At 40.2% G+C, this 23,235-nt stretch overlaps 1 protein-coding gene across 1 annotated transcript in view; it reads right to left on the bottom strand.

Moving 5' to 3' along the window:
- Positions 1–23,235, bottom strand: part of LOC116398895 (spondin-1-like) — a 99,299-nt gene that overhangs the window by 57,438 nt on the left and 18,626 nt on the right. The window contains exons 3-6 of the mRNA XM_031875641.1: positions 18,555–18,688; positions 3,010–3,083; positions 2,089–2,211; positions 1,599–1,747 (exon numbers count right to left, since the gene is read on the bottom strand). Coding sequence (XP_031731501.1) covers positions 1,599–1,747; positions 2,089–2,211; positions 3,010–3,083; positions 18,555–18,688 — 480 coding nt within the window. The remainder of the gene's footprint in view (positions 1–1,598; positions 1,748–2,088; positions 2,212–3,009; positions 3,084–18,554; positions 18,689–23,235) is intronic.

Raw genomic sequence — 23,235 nt, 5'->3', positions numbered from 1 at the left:
GTAAACATGAGTTTATGGTCTCAATCGCTCGTTTCAAGTCTTCAATGCAGCATGATGTTCATTTTGTACATGATGGTCCCATTCAGAGTAAAATAAACCATAAAGCAGGTTAGGCTTTAGGGCGGGGCAACCTTGTGTTGACAGGTCGCTACCACAGTTTTGTGCAGTCTGGATGTTGTCCTTGTTTTCGTCTTAAAACTTTATCCCTTTCACAGTCGGTTTTTATGTGTTTATGACAGTTAATTGTAATCATTTTGGTTGCCTAAAAAAGTCTGGCCAAACAAACCAATGGGTGATGTCATGGTTACAATGTCCACTTCTCATATACAGACTATGGCTGAAACTCATCTGGTGGAGAAGGGGTTTAAGATAGAGGGACAATGGAACAACATAGTGTCAGAGCTAGCCTTTCCCTTTTTATTCAAACTGGAAAAACTATGGAAAAAAATGTCCGTCTGACCAATTGCATACCCCGTTCCCCTTATGCATTTCTGAGAAAACTAGCTACCCTTGCTGATTGGATGATTGTGATACCAAAACAGATGAGAAGATTATGGATTTAAAAACATTTCTGAAAAAAAAGTCCATTGATAAAGATTAAGCTGTTTGATGAATTTTTAAAATACAACTGCTGTAGAGTAAGATTAGCAGCTTATCACTCAATTGAGACAGCAGAGGCTCGGTGAGTGAACTTCAAGTCGTCTACTATGTAACATGGTGAGCTACATTATTTTCCCATCAGTTCAAAAATAATTTCACATTAGTTCTAGTTCATTTGAAGTTAGCCTTCGGAGGAAGCAAAGCTTAAACTTAAAGGAGTAGCTTCGTAGCATGCTATAAATGGTTTCCCAAAATGTCTTTTGGCCAATTTCTATCTTCTCACAGTACATATTATCACATTACCCAATCTTTAAGGACTTGAATAGACATGTAAGCATTTGACTCACCTGCATGCACACATACACACACGAATGCTAAAGCACATCTCTCAGCTGTGTCCTCTCATGCACGCACTCACTCAAGTGAGGAACTAAGGCAACAGCCTGTCCTCTTGGGGTAATATCCAGTGGATGCCTTCCAAAAATATCTGATCCCCTAAAGGCATAGTTTGCTCAAAAGTAAGTCTGCTGATGTTTTCCAAAGGAATCTGATTTCGAGCACAATGCAGCACCAAGCACTGTCAATATGCATCTGGTTTAATGAGAAGAATAATGGGACGGTGAGACGATGAAGACGCCCTGTGTTGCTATGTAAACGCTTTGCCCAATGTGGAAATGAGAATTTCACTATATTGCACATTCATCAGCTGCCATTTTGACAGAAATTACTGTGTGTTTGTGTGTCGTCATGGATTCTTATTGCCTCAGCCTGTCATTAACCTCTCAGTATGTTGTAATAGCCCCTGACAAATGAGCGTATATAATGATGATACTGTATCTACATTCTGTCTGCGCTGATGAAGGTTGGAGTATAAGTATGTATATATTTATATTTCTTTAGTGCCCATTAGCTCTTTGGTTTAGACCATTATGACTCTCGGAAAACACATGGAAATAGTGCAGTTCCATCAAAAAAAGGAGTGACATCTGATACCCTACCTTCTGTCGAATCTCTTCCTCCATCTTGATGGGGGAGCCGAACTCAGCGACCTGACGGACGCCCTCGCTGGCGTAGCCCCCATACTCCCATAGCACGTAGCCTCTGGAGTGAGACGCACCAATCAGAGCAGACCAGTGGTTGGCTCGTCCTGAAAGACATTTTAGTTGTTTTTTCATTCAGGTTTGAGTGGTTTGAATTGAAGTGGAGACTTAAACTATGTTTTACACTTTTGTACAGATTAAAGAAAAGATAAACAATATCTATTTGTTCGCTTTCGGTAGCGCCAAGCTAGCTGTTTCCCTGTTTCCAGTCATTATGCTAAGCTAAACTAACCAGCTGCTGACTGTAGGTTCAAAATGTCAAACAATTTCTTTCCATGTTGTTATTTCAGAAAGATTACTTTGTATTTTCTGACAAAACCCTTCTTGCTACAACCCAGTGGCGCATCCAGACTTTTTTGACAGGTGGTGGCCAACGGTTTGAACTCACTTGGGTAGTCTTTGGGATGTACTTTCTCTGACCAGTTGCCGAGGAAGGTGAGTCTGTACTTGGCTGTTCCGCAGGCGCAGCACTCCATAGCGGGAGCTTCTGTGGCCTCGCCGAACACACGCTCTACAGGGAGACGGGACGTGAACATGAACAAACACAATTTTAAGGACAGACAATGCACGAGCCAAATAAATGATAGAAAACAGAGTTCAGGAGCTAACAGACAAACAGAGATCCGCCAGTGCGCAAGCTTTGACATTAATGAACACCTGCATAAATTACCAGTGAAATGACTACAATTTGGAGCCAGTGAGAATGTCACAAAAACAAACATCCCTGGAATAAACTGGTATTTAAATGACACATTAGCTTTGACGCAGATTTATGAATATTCAAATATTGGTCCCGACCAATGTTTTGCAAAGATAGGTCAAGGGGAGTACTTGAATATTTATGAGTCGCCAAATTATTCAGAAGAAAATCCTCACTTGACATCCGAGTTATAGCAGGATGAGTCAAACATCGGAGGCGCCTCACGTATGGAGACAAGGTGGCTTGATTGGCTTGCACAACAACATGGAAAATTTGATTCGGGAGAGGAGAGGAAGATTTAATGAGTCAAAATCCCCTGAGATGAAGTTTGAAACACATGTCCGGGCTCTGTTTTTTTTATTGCACAAAAAACGTGAGCTTCGAAGCTAAAAGAGTCCTGTTGCCTTGCTGTCTCACTGGTATTTATTTTTTTAAACAAGGTATGAAAGGCTGGGAGCAGTTTTGCTCCAAAGGGGGGGGATTAACATCAGATGGAACAAGGGATAATGGCGCCATAATGGCACCATAATGGCACCATAATGGCACCATAATGGCACCATAATGGGCGGTCAAGGATGAAAAGAGAAGATGACGGGCAGCTGTCATTACCTTTCTCACACAGTCGAATTGTGAGAGAGCCTTCATCCTGGAAATAAATGACTCTCTTCTGGACAATACTGGCCCTGGAGAGACAGAGTGGGCAGGAGAAAGAAAAATTAATTATGAATTGGATAGTAAGAGAGGTGCAAAAATTGTATTACATGGATAATACTGTAGTGTTTTGTTTTTTCCAATATCTGATCCATGTAATCCTTGGTGAGAGGGAAAGGTAATGAGTTCCCTGATGTTTCATAGTGGACACGAAGTCCACATCTTTTCCACAGAAACAGCGCTGTATTCTCAGGACCTCATGACTCAATCACACTGCAGCAGTACAAAATGTAACAGAGCGATCATGCCCACAGACATGAAGGAGAGACAGAGCTGGAATTACAGTGGGAAGCAGGAATATACAGTAGATCTTTACACAGACCGTGGACAGACCCCAATTCTAACTTATGAAGTAATATTGACTGGAAAGGAAACCGTACCAATGAAAATAGGTTGTTTTACCAAAGGCAGTTACATTCCTCTTCAGTAAAAAATGAAATACATTTCTCATATTGCGCAGACAGAGCTATAAATCTGTGTGATGCCACTCCTATGGAAATTCTGAGGTGAAAAGGAAGATGAAAAAAATTGTCAGGGCAACAATAAGGCCTTGCAACACTTTAACAATAAGTTTGCAATAGTTTTACATTCCACTGCAATACAATTTGCAAACAATCCCAGTACTTTTACATTCCCTTTAAACATTTGTAGGTTTGCACCTACATTTTCCTCAGATAAAACACCTCACCTCTGGCACAAACTGTTTTTAGCATTACACAAACCTTGTTTTACATTTTAGAACTAACGTCACCTGTTAGTAACCGAGTTTGCTCTGCCTGGGAAAACAGCACTATCTTGGTTTATATTTACGTCCTGGTAATAGTTGGTTGTACAGGTCTTGCTTTTGACACGTGGACTATGGCCCTGTGATACGGTCCACTGCAGCAACAACAAAAAAATATCTGCAGAGAGCTTGAAATGGTTCAGGATCTTTCCTGTCTGAAGGTGGACGACAGGCTGAAATACAGTCCCTTAACCTTTATATATGCAAGACAGTGACAATGAATAAAGGTAGCCGTTGCATGGTTATGGGTGTGTGTATGCTGCAGCACTGCTGATTATATCACAGGTTGGTACTGGACCTTGTTTTATTTATTTGTTATTTACATGTTAAATAGGCAGTAAAAATATATTATATCTATTTAAGTATGTATGTGCATATGTATAAAATGTTATGTTTAGTTATATTTGATTAATGGCTTAAAATTGTTATAGTTGTTGTAGTTCATGTTGTGATAACCGGAAACAAATGAATAAATAAACCAATCAGAGACAGGAATACATGCAAAGGAGAAATACGTAGATAAAAATGTCCATGTAACAAATGGTTGCCAATATAAACAGATGCTGGTGCAACGGAGAGCCACTATAAGAATCTTATAGGCTTTGTGGCCAGGAACAACTACCCGAGACTACCCTACCTAGTCATAAACATGCTACCCTAGAGGGGAGCATGTTTATGTTCCTTCAGCCTTATGTTCCATCAGCCCTATGTTCACTCAACCCTATGTTTCTTTAACCCTATTCCATGAGTGGGTGACCGTGGCTAAGTGGAGAGCAGGGCCGTCCTGCAATCAGAGGATAGGTGGTTCGATCCCCGGCGCCAGCTTCACTAGTCACATGTCAATGAGCAAGACACTTAACCCCAAATTGCTCCCGTAGCTGTGCCTACGGTGTATAGATAGATACTGAATTGTAAATTGCTTTGGATAAAGGCATCTGCTAAATAACTGTAATGTAATGAACACTATGTTCACTCAACCCTATCTTCTCTAAATCATATGTTCCCTCAACCCTATGCTCCTGAAGGCCTATGTTCCCTTAAGATCAGTATCGCCAGTGCCATGCCATTGCTCCGACGGCCCATTATTCCAAAACCCCAAAATATCCCATTGGACCTAAAGCCCTGTTAACCGGAAAACAAATGGCGTTTGTCCAGAAAGCCCATTGCTCCCAGTATGCAGATGTGATGTCACTTTGCGGTTGTGATATTATTCTTTTAATATCTACCCTGGGGAAGGCATGACCAGCCCTGCTCTGCCTCAGGTTGGCTTATCCTAATATTCTAAACCAAGAAGAGTCTTTCTGTTATCGGATATTGCTTGCAAGATATCAGCGATAACAGATTTTAACATGAGGCTAAGGAAACATAGGGCCTAACTTGGTCAAATCATTGGTGGTGAGGGAACGTAGGCCCGACTCTAAAAAGATAAAGATAATTATAAATGAAAACATGTCACTGAAACTACATCATGTCTTTCCATTGCTGAAGTAGGCCTGAAAGAAGAAATTATACGAGATTCGTGGTATCCTCATATCTTACAGTAGCTTCAGGTAATATTCATTTTGAGTTGATAATTCTAGATGTAATTTTCATAGCAATTAATTGGTCTGTACCCAAATTACATTTGAGAATTGCTATCTTGCCATCTGAGGCCAATTTGTGATTTGTGATTTTGGGCTGTACTAAATAAAATTGTATTGAATCTTCAGTAGAAGCAAAGTTTGTGGACAGCAGACATCCCAACTGTGACTGCTGCAAAGTCTAAGGATAAGCAAGCTTATATTATATAAATATCTCAAATGTAGCAGATTTTTGCTTTGAAGAATGTCATCAAAATACTGTCTAATAGATACAGTATTTGTATTACATAAATTGAAATATGTAGTAATTACATAACTGCTATTTTTTCTAAATGCAGTCTGTGTCACAGCAGTAAGGTCTTGTCTTTCAGAGACATGATATGAAAGTGAGCTGAACAACACTGACTTTGGAGACAGAGGAGGGACTGCCGCCATTAAGTAGGAGTTATCTGTTATATTGCTCCTATAAATCTTACACAGACTGAATGGTGCAATATAGCCCGCAACATGGGTTGACTGCTTGGGCATGAAATTGAAAAACAAAAGGGAACTAAACAGAATTATTGAGTACGTTTTTTAATAGTTTCAATGAGGCCATTGGTCAACTGGTTTATCTATCAAATAAATCCATCAATAAATCCAACGATACATCTGTTCACTGAGATTTGAGTGAAATACGATTCACACCTACAGTTACACCTACTGCCGGTCCCTGTTTAAGATATCCCCTTCTTCACTAGACCTGTCTGTTCAATCTGTGCATCAGTTTGAGTGTCTTCTCAGCTCGATTTTGAAAATGTGTCAATTACAGGCCATTGCACCTCAGAGAAGGCAGAGATATGTGTGGGAGGGAACAAGTTCTAACAACGTTGCTGCATTTCCCTCTGGTCCTAAAGAGGTCATAGATTAATATATAGCAATGGAGCTAGAGTCTAAAAAAGGACATTTCCCACTTAGGTTATAATTTAAAATTAACTTAACCAAAGCCATAGAGTTTTTCAGATGCCTGTTTAAGATGCCTAACCCTATACAAATGGGTTTTAAACTAGGCATCAATTTGAATTTTAATTAATTTGGAATTTTTCTGAATTTCACATTTAAACATCTATTCTAGACAGTCTCGGAAAGTTTAAAACCTGCAATTATTGACTTTTCATTATGGCCACTTGAAGGCAGTGGAGCTCGTTACAAATATAAGACTGACATTTCATCACCTTATATAGTTTGCAATGCGTTAGAAAATCAATATATTTACAAATCCAACAGGCACAGATAATTCATTTAAAGTCTCTACCAACTCCTGAGAAAAGCATCTGGTTCTTTACCTGCTAAACACTCCAGCATGTTGTTGTCTGTGTGCCGCTTGATGCTGGGCAGGTAGTGCATTGTGGCTTTATATTTTTTCTGACCAAAACAAAACAGTGAAGTTGAAGGCTGTGAAACCAAAACGACAAGCTGAAAGACACAAAAACTGTCTGTAGAGGTGAGGGGAACTGCGGAGTTGGGTAATAGCTCTCTGTGGGTTTTATTTACTACTAGTGCAGTGGCTGTTCGAGACTTTCATGAATGGGGAAATTAGCTATGGAGCCCGAAACAGTCTTTTCGTACCAGGCATTTTAACATGGGGAGATTTACGGTTCTCGAGATACACAAAGAACACACACATACAGACAGACAAACAGATTGCTGAGAGTTAGATGAACAATTCATTCCACATTACGCTCAGTCATTTAATCTCTTGTCATTACAAAAACAATTGCAATTTTTTAAGGTGCTCAATTTCAAATTCAGAGTATATCAATGAGGGATTGCCTCTGCGCGCTTGACTTTCAACATGGCAACGGCTGAGCCGGCGGCTAGAGGCTGACGGTCCTAACAGTGCGAACAGTGGCAACAGTGCTGGCAGAGCTACCAGTATTCACCTGAGGGGGAACCGGAGAGTGGGCGATACGCTTCTGGTTTAGTTTTTCCCCTTTTATGTCCCATCCTGTATTTATCAGTATGGTACTGCTGATGACCACACGTTAAACTGTGTTGACTCCAGGGAGTGTTTAACTCCAACAACTTATAAATGATAAAAGACAGAGGTCGACTAAAAATCTCCCCGACAGTAAGATTCGATCGCTGCCATTTCCCTTTGCCATTTCCCCTCTTGATTGTGGGAGAAAGCACCAGGCATCTCCCTTTAGATCTGGACTCTCACATTGAGTAAGCCAACCCTCGTGTAGCTTGTCTCTGGAGAGGTCCTCTCTCTCTCTCTACGACTGTTCATTCAAGTAGCACACCCCGTCGAGCTGCTGTGGCGATATTGCCACCGGCACTTGCTGATGTTCAGTAAATATTTAGCAGCCCCATGTAAAGCAGATGCCTCCAAGACGGCGCTGTACTCTGAATAAACATTGAAATAACGAAACGACAATGCGACTGTTGCCTATGGTAGGAGAGAAAATATGTATTGATAAACACTAATCTTGACGCACTTTAAACAAAGAATATTAATTCTTCCATATCTATATTTACCCATCTTTTCCCGACCTGCCATACTGCTGTTGACACCCCCCCCCCCCCCCCCCCCCCCCCCCCCCCCCCCCCCCACCACTTTAAGTTACTGTAAAAAAAAAAAAAGGTTCATTCAGTTTTTTATTGTTTATCTATTTCCATATATACAAAGGATATGAGTGTGTAGACGGTACAAGGCAACCAAAACACAAATTGTTAATTGATTGGTAAGGATACAGAACTCCTCGCTAAATGAAAATAGGATTTCTATAAAGTTGCTCATCTGTATTCAAATGATAAATTTGTCCAGAATGAGTCTGTAGAATATGAATACAAATTAGTTTGTAAAAAAGAATTACAAGGACAGAAATCAATTCCTCTTGATAACAGCACAAAGACTTTAGAACATAGTTACAACTATTGCAATGAAACTAAATTAAAAGTAAGGCCATATATTGCAATTATTTTAAACCTTATTTGAATGAAACCTGTTATAATAGAAAGAAAACACTGCTGTATTCATAAATCTCAGTGAAAGAGTTACTTTTGCATGTATCATATCAATACTTTTTGTACAAAGCCTAATAAATAAATATACGCATTTTTTACAATCATTACAAAGTTATTACAATTAATACTACGGGCGGCATTAAAGTCAGTAAGAGTAAAAGTAATTTGGATTTATTCTGTGGGGACCAAAAATGTAGTGTAGGTGGCTTTTTTGATGGCTGAAAGCTGCATTGTGAACGATGTTTTTAGCTTAGGGTGGAGGTTAGATAGAAGGCCTGAGTCTAATGCTCACATTTCACCACTGCTTGACGGCGGCGCTGCACATAAGGTCAAAAGTTGGGCTGGACGATATGGAGAAAATTGAATATCCCAATATTTTTGACCAAACACCTTGAAATAAATAGTTCAACAACAATGTCGGGTTCACCACCGGTGATTTTACAAAATATTTACACAATGACATTTTTGATAAATAATCATCAATAAAGTGGGTAGAGGCAAATAGAACAGCTGGTACGTTTAGAAAATTACATCCCTTTACTGTAATGCAGCCTCATTACAACCAGGAAAAGACAACACTTATTCCAATATTACGATATCAAAAATCTAAGACCAAGAATCATCCTCTGGGAGCATAAACCTCCATGCAAATCTTTGGTAAATCAGGTCAGTATAGCGGGCGAGGTATCGAAGCGTCAAACTGACAAACTTGCTGTCCCACAAACAATAAGGGATACAGAGAGAATGGATTCATATCAGCTCGAGTTTACTTATGTATTCATTATTCGTGGGTCTTCACAGTTGACATCAAACAGCAGCCCAGGCGGCCGGCTTTCCGACAGCTGAGCACACTTGAAATAATCTAGTCCCTGTAATCAATACAAAAAGGCTCGTCTCTGTCTGTGACTGCGTCAAGACACAACAGTTTAGATCATGCTGTCAAGCAGCTTTCCTGGAGTCTCTCAGTTAAACTTGTGTTGTCACAGAGCGAACAGACGACTGGTGGCCTCTTCCTCGTCCCGGCGCGCTCCAAGTAACAGCGGGCAGAATACTGATGGGAAGAACCAGCTGGAAGGTCGGTGTGAGGTGAAGACGTGATGGAACAGACGGTCGGAGGGCAGTGACTGAGCGAGAGGAGGAACGTTAAGTGTGAGCTCGATAACGAGATGAGGAGTGATCAACAGGACAGCAGAACTTAGATTGGAAAAACAGTCTACCTCACCCTCTTTCTACTCACAGAAACTCACTTTCCTCTCATCCTTCTGTCTCTTTTGGCTCCGGGTGGAACTTTTTCAGGACTTTCTCGAGATTAAAGTATAGATTTAGGCTGAGCTCATCAGTGCTACCAGAAGGACCTTGGTGACCTGGGGTGGAAATCACAAATAACAAACGCACACCCTTCACAATCACAACCTCACACATGGCGCTCGTGTATACAGGCACGTCATGCTGGCGAAAGAGAAGAAAGAGAGTCAAAACAAGGCAGAAATATAATTTAAGCGCTTCTGCTGAAAATCCTGCAGAAGTTGATGCTGGATGATGCTTTGAAGATGGAGAAAGGAGGGAAATTGTGGGGGGTGACTCACCATTTAACAAATTTCCCCCTGGGGATGAATAAAGTATACATCTATCTATCTATCTATCTATTATTAAAGCAGTCTGGGAAGATTTGACAGTTTCCCTGATGAAAAAGAAGTGTAATCAAGTTGTTTTTTTACCACAGTCTCAAGATATAAACAAAACTTTTAAGTGTTTTCATCTACAGAGGTGGTCAAACCTGAGGTTGGAAGATAATTTCAAAGATCGATGTGCGTGAGCGTTTGTGAGTTGTCTTCTTTTGAAGACTGTGAAAGTGTCTCGGTGGGTAAAATCAGATATCAGCATTAGCAATCGATGCAACTTTGCCTTTAGCTCCACAAAGGAAAAATACAAATAAATATGGTTGATTACCGTAATTAAGTACCGATTCTTTAAAATGCAATAATTAATTGTATGAATGGATCAAATGACTATCTGTAATATGTAAGTTGTCCATCTCATTCACAAACCAAGAGAAACTTCTCAGTTATTTTGGCGGCACTGGAGAACCAGAACTGCGTAGGGAACACTCTGCAGTGAGATAAGAGGTTTTCTAAAGGGACTCGGGTCGACAGGGACTGCCAAAATCAACACAAAATGCAAGATCTTAACTTTAAATAACTTAACAATCGTAAATATGTTTCCCTAGGAATGTAATTGAGAATGCAGTTTAGTTGAACGGGAACGCCATTTTTAGAAGACAGGGTTGTAATAGTAGGCTTGTAATAGTAGTGTCTGATTAGTAGAAGTAGTATTGCTCAATTTTTTAACAAATTACAAACACGTAACAACTTTATAAGGTGACAATACGTCGTTAAGCTGGTACTGCTCCCTCCCCCCAAGTGGCTTCCAGGATGTGCACTATATGGCGAAACCATTAATACATTTAACAGCATTGATGCACATGTAATGTGCAATATATTTTAGTTTAAATAAAACCATAACTACAGGAAATACTTTATAGTTGGCTCACGGGGTGACCTCAAACTAAGTTCTGCTTAACAGCATTGATGAGAAACTAACCAGTGTAACACAACATCTGTTATGTGCTACATCAGTAAATTTGCAGCTGTTTACGTGTTGGGAACAGTTCTCAGTTGGAAAAAAATACACGGATTCATTAAGCTTCAAGGCTTACAAAGCAACAACTTCCCGGCTCATTTTTACAAGCAACGAGCAATGTAGGAAAACAATTTGGGTAAGTAGGCGTCTCATTTCCAGCCGGCTCTGACCAAGCTTTCACCAGTTGAAGTAACAAATCACTGATGAAAAATTGTCAACTTTTGGCGTAGAAGTGTTAATCAGCTACACCTATCATTTCTGTTACATAATTAACATATCTCAATTTCAGATTGCAGATGCATGTTGTGAACACTAATTAGGCTGTCAAAAAGTGTTCAGCCTTATCAGAGAACCAATTACAGATCTAAATTGAATGTTTGGGTAATTTATAAATGTAGTTTCTTTTGCATGTTGAAAGCTAAAACTTCATTTGATCCAATAAGGGATTTGACTGGAAGAGCAGATTTAATACTGGATTCGTATTAGATTTTAAAAAAGCCATCAAAAGCCAACGCTTCAGACTGGCAAAATTTACCGAATCAATCATGGGTTGACATGACTTCAAACACACATGAGATATTTTAAAAAGTTGAACAGCTTCACTTTTTGCCTGAGGTAAGTGGCTCTGTTAAAAGCTCAATAAAACTCGGATGATGGAATCATATGCAACAATATGTAAGTAGTACATACACAAAAATAGGTAAATCACAAGAACAACAGGAACGAAGGAGGAGAGCAGCATAAAAAAAAATACAGCGAAGCTAAAAATGTGGCAGGAAAGTTAAGAACACGGTTAACACAACAAGCGCGGACTTCTTCAGCGCCTGTGGAGGCTTCGCCTTCGCCGGTTCCCTCAGCCTCCAGCTACATGTTTGGAGGCAGACGGCTCCGCAGGATGAATGACAAGAGCCGGGGTGAAAAACTGGACCAACTGTGGAGGAGGAGGGCAGGCCTGACAGTACACTTCCTGCCTCGAGGAGAAAAGTTACACGTTGTTTTCTTGAAGTAGTTAGTTCTGGTGCCAGTAAACGGCTGAGACGAGCAGAGATGGCGCATGATGGAGGGTTTTCTTTTCAAAGCGGCGGACATGCTCCACTTGCCAAGAAACGGATGAGCTCGTCGGAACAGCTGACTTCTTTCAGGTGTTCAGCTCGCACATCGTTTAACTGGATGGTGAACAAGTCGAGTTTCAAGTCGAGTTTCACGGCTTGTGATAAAGAAAGTGTAGCATTGTCTTGAACACGGCGGTTATATTCATATGCGATTCATTTGGAGATTCCTTTAAATAATCATTTTTAAACACTGACTATACTTGTCCCAGGACTGAATGCCACTGCTGATTCCTTGACACTGGTAATTTGTCGTTTTAGTCTGTTGTTATGTGTTTTTATGTGTGAAGCCTGTCCGTCTTGGTCAGAACCTCCTTGGAAAATATATATTTTTAATCTCAATGGAGCCATTCTGGATGAATAAAGGGTTCAAAAATATATAGAAAATAAAGTATTTACTTCACGGTCTGATTTTTTGGACGACGATAACAAAATGCCCAAGCTCCCATAATCATGAATGTTTTTCTGATCAACAGTTTAGGACTAAAAGAACAAATATAAATATCACAAATATTCATACCTGGGTTTGTTTTTCTCCTTTCAGTCACTTCTTTCCCTCGTTTTGTTTCAGATTTTCTCTGGTTCCACTTGTCTTTCACTCTTATACCTTACTTTAATTAAGGCAGCCATAATTGGAAAATGTTGTTGAAACTCTGCCTTGCTGCATCTCCCCGTTTATGCAAAGCTAAGCTAACTGGTTGCTGGCCTACAGCCTTACAGAGAGTGGTGTCAATCTTCTTAACTCTCAGAAAGAAAAATGAATAAGTATATTTCCCAATATGTCACTATTCGTTAAAAAAGGGGTCTTAGTAATTGTGTAAAAACGTCTAAAACTCTAGAAAAGCATGTTATAGAATCGGTTAATCTTTTTAGGTGCTACAGCTTAGTTACCCCTCCTCCTAAAAAAATAATTGCATTGATGTTGATATAGCAGATGTTGAAGTTGGAATGGTATTAAACAAACAATCCTGGAGGCTTGCGTATTGAAGGGACACATGAGATTTTTACAGTGGAGGAAAACGTGCTGGATCGCTCCCAACTGTAAGGAGTTGTATTTGACGCTTCTTGGAATGAGCTGAGAGACGATTCGTTTGAGGTCCTGGACTGGCAACATATAGTCTATAACAGAGTAGAGTAAAGAGAAACCCACTGGGGAAGAAGAAGCACTCCTAGTCGTGGCAATACTTTCCAATGATACTGGATGATGTGGGAAGGTAGTGAAAATGTGAGCGCTTTGATATGAAGTGACCACCAACACTAAAGATGGTAATAATTTCACTGTAAGTGCATGTATTTGCCTGGATCTTTATGAATTGAACTGTTTTTGCAATGACGTCATCTGCATAGAAATGTATGCATATCGCCTCATTCAAATATGAGTGTTGTGGCAATTTATCATGTTCTTTTAGATGTAACTGGCATTGCTTAAACCTGAACATATGTAGACGAGGCCATCCGAACTCATCCAAACCCAAATAATAAATGTTATCATGTCGAAGGTATTTTCATGTTTGGCTTGCTGTAGTGTCATCCTGATCTCGCCACTTAACCCTCTTCCCATGAAGACAATACCAAGGCTGGGACCTTGGCCTTGGCGGATGCCTCGGCAGACAGAGGACGTCGTCTGTGGGGGTGGGGGGTGGGGGGGAGGTTAAAAAGATTATTTTCCACTAACAATGAGCACCAAGACAATAATTGCTTGGCAAAGGTGCACTCTACGTTTTGCAGGTGCTTTGAGAATTACAGTTTCCCTTAGACTTATTTGCACAGGTTTAGCGCAAAAGCTGCGCAATCCTTTTGTGAACTCACCCCACATACTTTATAGTGGTAAAGCCTCTTTTTGTTGTTGTTTTGTGTCTCAATTGGGTTTCACATCTTAATGTGGTTGTGTCTTGTTTTGGTCTTTTTGTGGATGATTTTTGTCTGTAGTTGCTTTGGCCCTTTTTGTGGTCATATTGCTTCTCTTTGTAGTTGTTGTGTGTCTCTTTGTAGTCATTTTGAGTCTTTTTGAGGTTTCTTTGCATCTGTTGGTCATTTTTCTTCTCTTTGTAGCTGTTCAGCGTCTCTTTGAGGTCAGTTTTGTCTCTTGGCGGGTATTTTGCCCATAACCATTCTTTGAGATTCTCTTTGTGTTGCAGCTATTTTGCATCTCTTTGTAGTTGTTTTGGTCTCTTTGTAGTATCTTTGTGACTATTTGTAGTCATGTAATATGTCTTTTTGGTCGTTTTGGGTCTCTTCTACTGTTGCTTCTTGTCTCTTTGAGTGACATTTTGTAAGAGAAAGCCAGTTCCCTTAGGCCCGTTCTGTAATGCGTCCATGTAACACTGGCTAGTATGGCAGAGACATGATTCACAGGAGACAGTTACTAATGTTGTCCACTAAAGTTATGTTTTAAAGCATAGACCTACTGCAAAAATATCTCCTCCCAGACTGATAACATTTTTCCCATGGTGCTGCTGGCACAGTCTTGAGAAGTAAATTCACATCAAAGACAAAGTGACAAGCAAGTTACAACAGCAGAGAGAGGACAGTTAAGGAAGGAGACAGAGTGAGATATAAAGCCGTACATGTAAGATGAGTAATGCTAAATCTGTCTCACTGCTGACAGACAAAAGCGACAGTAATACGAGGTGAATATGCATAGCAGATGTTCCCCACGCAGGACTAGATTTATTGGACTAGCAAACACTGGGGTGGCAATGTGCCATCTGTCACATGGCAGCAGCAGATAAATTAAAAGTAGCAGCTGTGAGTACACTGTGGAGGTAAGGGCAAGTTATAGCATCTCGCTCGGAGGAGGAAGAGATGCGTGTCAGGGAGGTTATTCCCCTCGGGAAGTCGGATGAGGAGAAGGAAACGAGAGAGGGGAAGAAAGCAGGACTGTGGAGAAAGCGGGAGCGAGGCAGACAGGCGTGTTCTCTCCAAGTTATCGCCTGTTTTTCGTAAATCTTTTCTTCTTTTTTGTAAATCTCAATTCCTTATTTCTTTCTCTGAAGTCTCCTGCATTCTTGTTCTCTCTTGTTTTATACCAAATGTTTTTTTCTTGATTCCACAACAGCCTGTGGCTCTTGTAAGAACAACATGAAGAATGAATAACTTCATTATGACGCGAGCGTCAAAGTGTTGTTGTCCAGGGGCTAAACTTTTTTCTCCAGAGAGCAGCTGAGGTGATGGTACATACGCTAAACAGAAATAAGCAACTCTGGATGCGATTACAGCCTCTGTAAATATAATGCACCAGTAACTTTTAATCAGGGAATATTGTGAAAATGTTTGAATCAGGGCAAAATAAAAAGGTCTGTCCATTTTGTAATTTTGTGAACATTTTGAGTAGTATGTTTCCCCTTATGTTTAAACCAATTTCTGTAACATCGGTTGGAGGTGTGCATTTTAGTGTTGGTTTACGACAATATTATAAAAAGCACAAATTAGAGATGTTCCGATACGAGTTTCTTCCTCCCTGATACTAATTCCGATACCCAAACTTGCATATCGGCTGATACCGAACACTCGCCCAATACTAGTATGTTAAAAACAGAAAATACTTATATTTATGTTTAACGCTATGATCACATCACCCCGGTCCTTCGCAACCTCCACTGGCTCCCGGTCAAATTCAGAATAGACTTCAAAATACTACTCACCACCTACAAAGCTCTAAACAACCTGGCCCCTCCCTACCTTTCAGACCTCCTCCCCCTCCACGCCCCAACCCGTTGCCTCAGGTCTGCCGGTGCAAACACTCTGAAGACCATCAGGACCAAGCGCCGGACCTGGGGTGACAGGGCCTTCTCAGCTGCTGCACCTCCCCTCTGGAACTCCCTCCCCATCCACATCCGTGAGGCTCCCTCCCTATCATCATTCAAACAAGCCCTCAAAACCCACCTCTTCAAACTCGCATTCACCTGCTAACCCCGGCACCCTACCCTCCATTACATGATCCATTCAGCACAGCTTCTCCAGTTATTCTTTTTTTTTTTTCTTTTTGTTTGTTTGTTTGTTCTGTTTGTCTGCCTTGTAAAGCGTCTTTGAGTATCTAGAAAAGCCCTATAGAAAATTGATTTATTATTATTTATTATTATTATTATAACAGCTGTATACAACTAACCTGGTATGGATGAGATATGATTGCAGTACAGCCTAGCTCAGGTTAAACCCTTTGTAAAACATGAACTAATTAATCAATTAAAGACTTTCGCACTGTACACATCACTGTTTTACTCATAGTATTTTCTAGTTAAAAATACTGCCAAATTGCTGACATCTTGCTAGCTCTGGCTAACGTTAAACTTTGAGATGAGAAAGAAGAAAGATGGCGTAACATTGACATTTAGTTATAATGACATTTTGGAATTTTTTTCTTGGGCTGACAACGGGCGAGCCATCTCGCTTCTTTCTCATCTCTGTTGAGTCCCAATGTCAGGACAGGATATATGGATTGGGTAGAGAGTGACACGTGATATTCCTGTGTAGCATAAATGAGCTGATGCCAATACTGGCGTATATGTTGTGTATAACAACTCTAGTGTATATGTACATATGGTCTGGTGTAAAAAGGTATGTATTCCCTTTATACAAAGACATTATGAAAAGTGACAATTGACATATTGCTTAACGCATACCCTCTTTAAACAGATTCTCCATTCATATGAATCTGGGGGCAACGGGACAAGATTTTGTAGTACGAGTGGTATTGACTTATCACGTCGACCGGTCTTTGGTTGAGTGAAGGTAAACAGTCCGTGTGGAGAGCAAATGAGGCGGAATGCATTGGCCAAAATACCAAAATCTTGGATCGTCGGATGATGATTTAGATTTGTATTGGTTTAAAATTAGCTTGTAAACTGGCTACTTGTGTAACAATCCGGTCGTAGATGTTGTCTCTAGACTCCAGTCTCGCATCTAAAGTTTGTAATTGTACTGTAAATAATTCCTCACACTGAAAAGGAAGTATAATTCTGAACCCCACAATTATAGCCCCTTGGAACCCAATGGCTATTGGTCTAAAGATGGATTCTTCAGACCAATAGCCGAGAAAAGACAGAGAAAGCTAAACTACGTGGGGGGAGGGGGGACTTTTGCAGTTTTACAAAACTTATCAGTGCCCACTGCTGGATAAACATACAATGATAATACCATTTCTAAATTACTTCAAACATTCCTTTTAAATTCTCTGGTGCAATTTCTTATTTATCATTCATTGTCAGACTATACAATTAATACCAATTCATCGGCAAAAGGTAATATAAGCTACCTGGCTGGTGTTGCCGAAAGATCTCCTTTAAAACCTAAATCATGAGCTTACTATTATTACTATCCATAGCACACCCACTGCTTCAGTTACCACCCAGCACTGGTTCCCACCCACCATCATATTTCACAGGGAAACACTTAAGAGTATTCTTCAGAGTTGTTGCTGCCATCTCACACAGCCACATAACTAACTAAGGTTACACACACACACATGTACACACTTGAAATAACAGTGCAGGTTTAGAGTCACACCTGCTTCAAACCACAAATTGCCCCCCGTACCCATCATTGGTCTCTTTGTTGTAGAGCCAATCCCTTTACACAAGCCACAGTGTGCCATGGCTTCTGGAGAAACACCTGGCATTGGCTTGCTTAATGCGTTGTCTACAACCAATGACGACTATCTGTAAAAAAATAACAATGAGCGTACAGTATTCAATGAGTGACGCAGTCCAGATTTTGTAAAAAAAATAAAATAAGGAGAAACTGCAGATAAAGTGCTCCTGCTGTTGTGGAACTATATACAGTAACTTGATGGATCATACTGGTGGTTTTTAATTTTACCAATAGACTACTTTCCATTAGTACTCTCAATTATAGGCAGTGGCTTTAGGCAGCCACTGATTTACATTAATTTCGTCACAGCATGAATATCAATTTGCAGAGACTTGAGACTTGCTCGAGTGAAGTCATTGATCACAGTTAACCCTCTTCTTTTTTGTCAAAACACCAATATCAGTGAACAGGGACTCATTTGGACTAATTAGTCTTCAGAGTCAACATCTTTTTAATACCAAAGGAAAACACATTCACAAAATCATTTTGCTCATTGTTTTTCTTTTCGGTTTTCCAACATAGCTAATTAATGCAAGTTGTTTTGGTAGCTGTCTTTGAAATCTTAGATCTTGGACAGTTTTCAAAACAGTCACAGTAATTAATGTTATATTTCAACTTGAAAGCAGCCCTAAACTGATTTTGTAATTGTTGCCCTCCAACAACGGCCCCATAATGTCGAAAGTTTAATCTTCTATAAAAGGTATAGCATAATAAGACAAATATGAAACTCACTTCAGTATAACACAGCCAGACCCAGAGGGCGGCGCCGTCCAGAAGACCTGTATCCTGGTGCGTCTGCGAGGTGTGCTCTCCGTCACTGCAGGGGCACAGTTGGTCATAAACTGTGTGTCCTCTTCATCAATGTTCTAGAAACAGAAGAGGAAAAGATTTAGTACGGACCTATTCAAAAGCAATGTGATTGAACTGATAATTCTCTTCGTCACTCATACATGAACTTCAAACCTTCCAATACCTCACCAGATCATTGGTCAGATGCAATGTGCTTCGAAACAGGACTAACTATCCACCAAATTCATTTTCAATCACTATGTAGTTGCAACTTGTTCAAAAGTTAGAACGCCATTTAAACACTCCCAAAAGTTTTATGTTTGGTGAGGTACAGATCTGGGCAGGTACCGATCAGGATCGGCAATTTCAGTCGGTCGGTCAAGCTCTGTGGTCCAGCATGACAAATCTCCCCAAATGACTGCCATGACATTTTGTACAGACAATCATGATCCCCAGAGGATGAATCCTATTTATTTCTTTGACAGCTTTGTCTCATGCCACCATGAGGTTGGCATTTTAGTATTTTTGTGAAATCTTGCAACAACTATTGGATGGATTGCTATGCAATTTGGTAGAGATATCCATTGTGCCAAGAGGATACTTGGGAACTTGGGGGATGCCTGACTGTGGCAGCATCATCATATCACAGATTCAACTAGTAAAACTATTACTTTGATTTATCTTTCAGTCTTTGCAATGACCATTGCAGCCTCTCAGAAATGCTTGCATGGCTGATGACTTGTTTAGACCTAAACCCTTGAAAAAAAACATTTCAACTTGCATGATGCAGTTTGGTTTAGGAAAAAACAGGGTGTACAGTATGGCATATCCCAACTTATATCCACCTTTCAAATACAAATTTCTGCTCATCGCACCTTTAGCAATCCATGTTATATTTAAAATGAGTGACCATTGGACCATGCATATAATCCTGTAGGTTTATCAAAAGGAATACGGGAAATATTGGGAAAAGCTTATTTTCCCACCAATGGCCGCATGACAAAACAGGTTGCCAGCTAAATGAAAGCATAATAGAAGCAACATGGCTTTTTTTGGAAACTCCTAGCTGGTGCTTATTTTGCAGGGGCTGAGTTTTAAGATGTTATCAGGGGAGAACTTATTCACTTTGTTTCCTCGTAAATGTGTCGTTGGTGCACCAAGTGAGTAGTGTGTCATCTTCATCTGTGATCAGACAGCAAGAGAAGTGAAATGTTTAATGTACTGAGCTATGGTGAAGCAAAGATGAGTTAACTGTACCAGTCCAGTTTAAAGGGTATCAGTTTGGGGGAGCGAGTCAGTAAAAAAAAAACTCTTAAGTCAACATCAACGCTCATTTGTTAACTGATGCCAACAGTTAATATATTATCACATTGTTATCATGATGTATTATTAAAGTATTTTATAGATATTAAGACAACATCAGTAGTCATCATGGAGACATTACTTTAACAGGCCTACCGGACAAAGGCCTAGGGACTCAAAGTGTCAGGGGTCCCCCTTGCCTTCACCTACAAAATGTCATGCAAAGAGACGTGTTCCAACCAGGAAGAGACTCAAAATGACCACAAAGAAACCTAAAACCACAAAAGAGACACAATAAGACTATAAAGAGACCTATTAAGACAAGAGTTTTAAACAACTACAGAGACGCAAAACGACAACAAAAATGGAAAAAACAACCACAGGCAAAACTAATTACAATAAAGACCAAAACAATTGCAAGGTGGCCCAAACCAACAACAAAAAGAGGCGAAACATCTATAAAGTATGTTCATCTTGCATATCTGTACCCATGGGCCCATTGTCTCATAGTTTGCCCATAGTAGCAGTAATGAAACAAAGCTTTAACTCTGCTTTGATAACCTTGACAATTATTCCTTTTTCTTCACTGAATCACACAAGTTACACCAGCTCGAGCCAAAAGCAAAGTTATGTGAAAGAGAACAAGTCTCTCAATTCCTTAAGCGAGGCTTTGGATAATAACGGTCTTGTGAATTCAAGACATGTCTAGTAGAGTCCCTTCGGTACTTGGACCTTGTCAGACATTTTAAAGACTAAACACACACAGAGACAGATACGCAACATGCACACATGGCCTATGACCTTGTAGTCAGTGTTCCCCAGCTGTCTCAGCTCAACAATAACAATGACCTAAGACCACGTCCCAAACTCCTGATAGGACATTAAGAGAGAGACAAAAGTCACCATCAGCTCTTTCCGTCTTTCACAAACTATCCTTTCTATTCCACACAGAAGTAAATAGAAATGAACCCGGACCTGGAAAAACCCATATAGGGCACACAAACACATACACGTATTTCTGTATTGACTTCCTCAGGCCTTCTTATACACAGTTTGGTTTACTTGGTGTCACCAACACTGAAGTTTTGTCAGTCAAAAGCAGACATAAACAACTGGCTAAATGGCATAAGAGACCGATAGCGGGAGAGAGAAACATTGAAGAGATAAGGGAAGAGAGAGTGGGAAAAATAAAGCAAAAGGAAGGCATAGGATTAAAGAATAGACGGAGAAAGTTTTGAGAGAGTGGAAAGTGGAGATTGATTTGGGCTACAACATAATAGTTTGAAACTGAAACGGCACAAGCATAATGCTTAAATAAAGAGCAGCTGTCTAGACATAAGAAAAATACATTTTGTTTTGTGTAATGACGCTGTCGGCTCAAATGTACATGTACACAATTAACATCTAGAGCAATAGAACAAAAGTGACAGCATGCATGAGTAAGACAATTGTTTATCACTGTGCTCGCTCAAACTGGAAATTGTCTACTTGACAGCATCGCAGTAATACAATTTATTACAGTCAAGTTCTAAATCAAGACCAGAGTCATTACACTCCAGTCCCAAGTAATGTTCAAAGTTAAGACAGACAAGAAAATTCCAAATTCAAGACCGATATGTTTGAACGTAAGATAGTCAAGTCCCAGATTTCAAGAGAGTCAAGTCCTAAATTAGGTCCCGAGCCGGCACAATCAAATAACAAGTCATGTTAAATTAAATTTAGTCAAGATAGACAAGTATATATTAAACACGGCAAAGTCAACAGGTCTGGACAGGTAAGTCCAAAGTAAAGTTCGAAGGCTGAATCATTGGTTTTAAAGTTCAGCCCTGAGGCGTATCCCAAGTCAAAGTTAAGACAATCAAATCCCCAGTCAAGACAGAAATGCAAGTCCCAAGTCCTGGACTTTGGATTCTGAGTTGTGGACTCTTTTTTTTCATTCAAATTTGACATCTTTTCAAAATGGTAACCTCCTGCTTGAGAGCAGTAGCTTTGCCTGCTCTGCCTTTGAGTATGCTATTAATCAAGACTACTCCACTTTAGGCTAACGGGAAGATCAAGTCTTTAAAGTCAGACTCAGGCCTAATGACTGGAAGTCAGGAGTCAGTGATGTTAAAGTCAAAACTACATTGACAGTCTTTTTTTACTTTCTTAAGTCGATTATATATTGGAATTGCTGTCAATACTTTTATTCAAACAGAGAATCTAGAGACAGCTTTAAGCCTTATTGTTCAATCACTGGTAACAGAGAATACGTGAGTGATGGCAGGACAGACAGAAAGAGAGATGGACAAAGAGAGGACGAGAGGGAGTGTGGGAAGACTGGCAAAGGAGCGTTTGTTTTCACTGCAGAGGCTGGCATGTCTGTGTGTGTCCACGGTTTGTCTAACTCAATCTCTCTGTGTCTGTCTGTCTCTCGCTCTCTGTTGAGACGGTAAACACAGATGCTTCAGAGTGCCTGCGCAAGCAAACGCAGAGCCCTGTTCAAACACACACACACACACACACACACACACACACCTCACGCACACAAAGAGACAGAGAGCGGGAGACAGACAATGCAAACCAAAGAACTCTGGAGAAAACTGACAATAAGAGTGATGTAAGGGTGTGTGTTTATCGGTCGGTGTGGGCGCACACATTGCAGGTTTGTAATTAAATGCACAGCAGTTACAAAGGAGTGAATACAGTTAAAACCTTTGGGACCTTGGTGCAGAGATGAAACTTTTCAGAGGAAAAAAACACAGGCAGGCAGACATAGATTGAAATGTCACGTCGACACTTGAAGATGAGCTTATTTCAGAAAAGTAACGAAGTTCTTTTGCTCGATGAAGACCTTGAAGGTGCCCGACATTTCGCCTCGAGCTTTCCATCAATCAAAGCTGTACTATTACTGCAGGACGCTGCTGAGATCTCGGGGCTATCACAAATATTGCATCATATTACATTTTGTGTCTGAGCCACCCGACCAAGACAGTGGTGTCACATATCCAAACATCTCCTCTGTGAAAAACTGACTGTGCGTGTGTGCGAATAGTTTATTTCCTAGCAAATGGAAGCCATTCTTTGGCTTTTGGCGTTCAATTACACAAAACAACATTGGAGGAGAGGGAGCGCATTGTTTATCGGGTCTGTTTAATATAAAAATGACCCCATAGCTCTTTTTAAAATCCCCTTTTTTTAACAGCTATATACAGTTGGTACGGAAAGTATTCAGACCCCTTTAAATTTTTCACTCTTTGTTTCATTGCAGCCATTTGCTAAAATCAAAAAAGTTCATTTTATTTCTCATTAATGTACACTCAGCACCCCATCTTGACAGAAA

This window comes from Anarrhichthys ocellatus, unplaced genomic scaffold (genome assembly GCF_004355925.1).
Source record: "Anarrhichthys ocellatus isolate YVR2014 unplaced genomic scaffold, GSC_Weel_1.0 scaffold93, whole genome shotgun sequence".
In the NCBI taxonomy this organism is placed as follows: Eukaryota; Metazoa; Chordata; class Actinopteri; order Perciformes; family Anarhichadidae; genus Anarrhichthys; species Anarrhichthys ocellatus.
The sequence above is the reverse complement of the archived record's forward strand: the minus strand, read 5'-3'. Positions and strand labels throughout refer to the sequence as shown.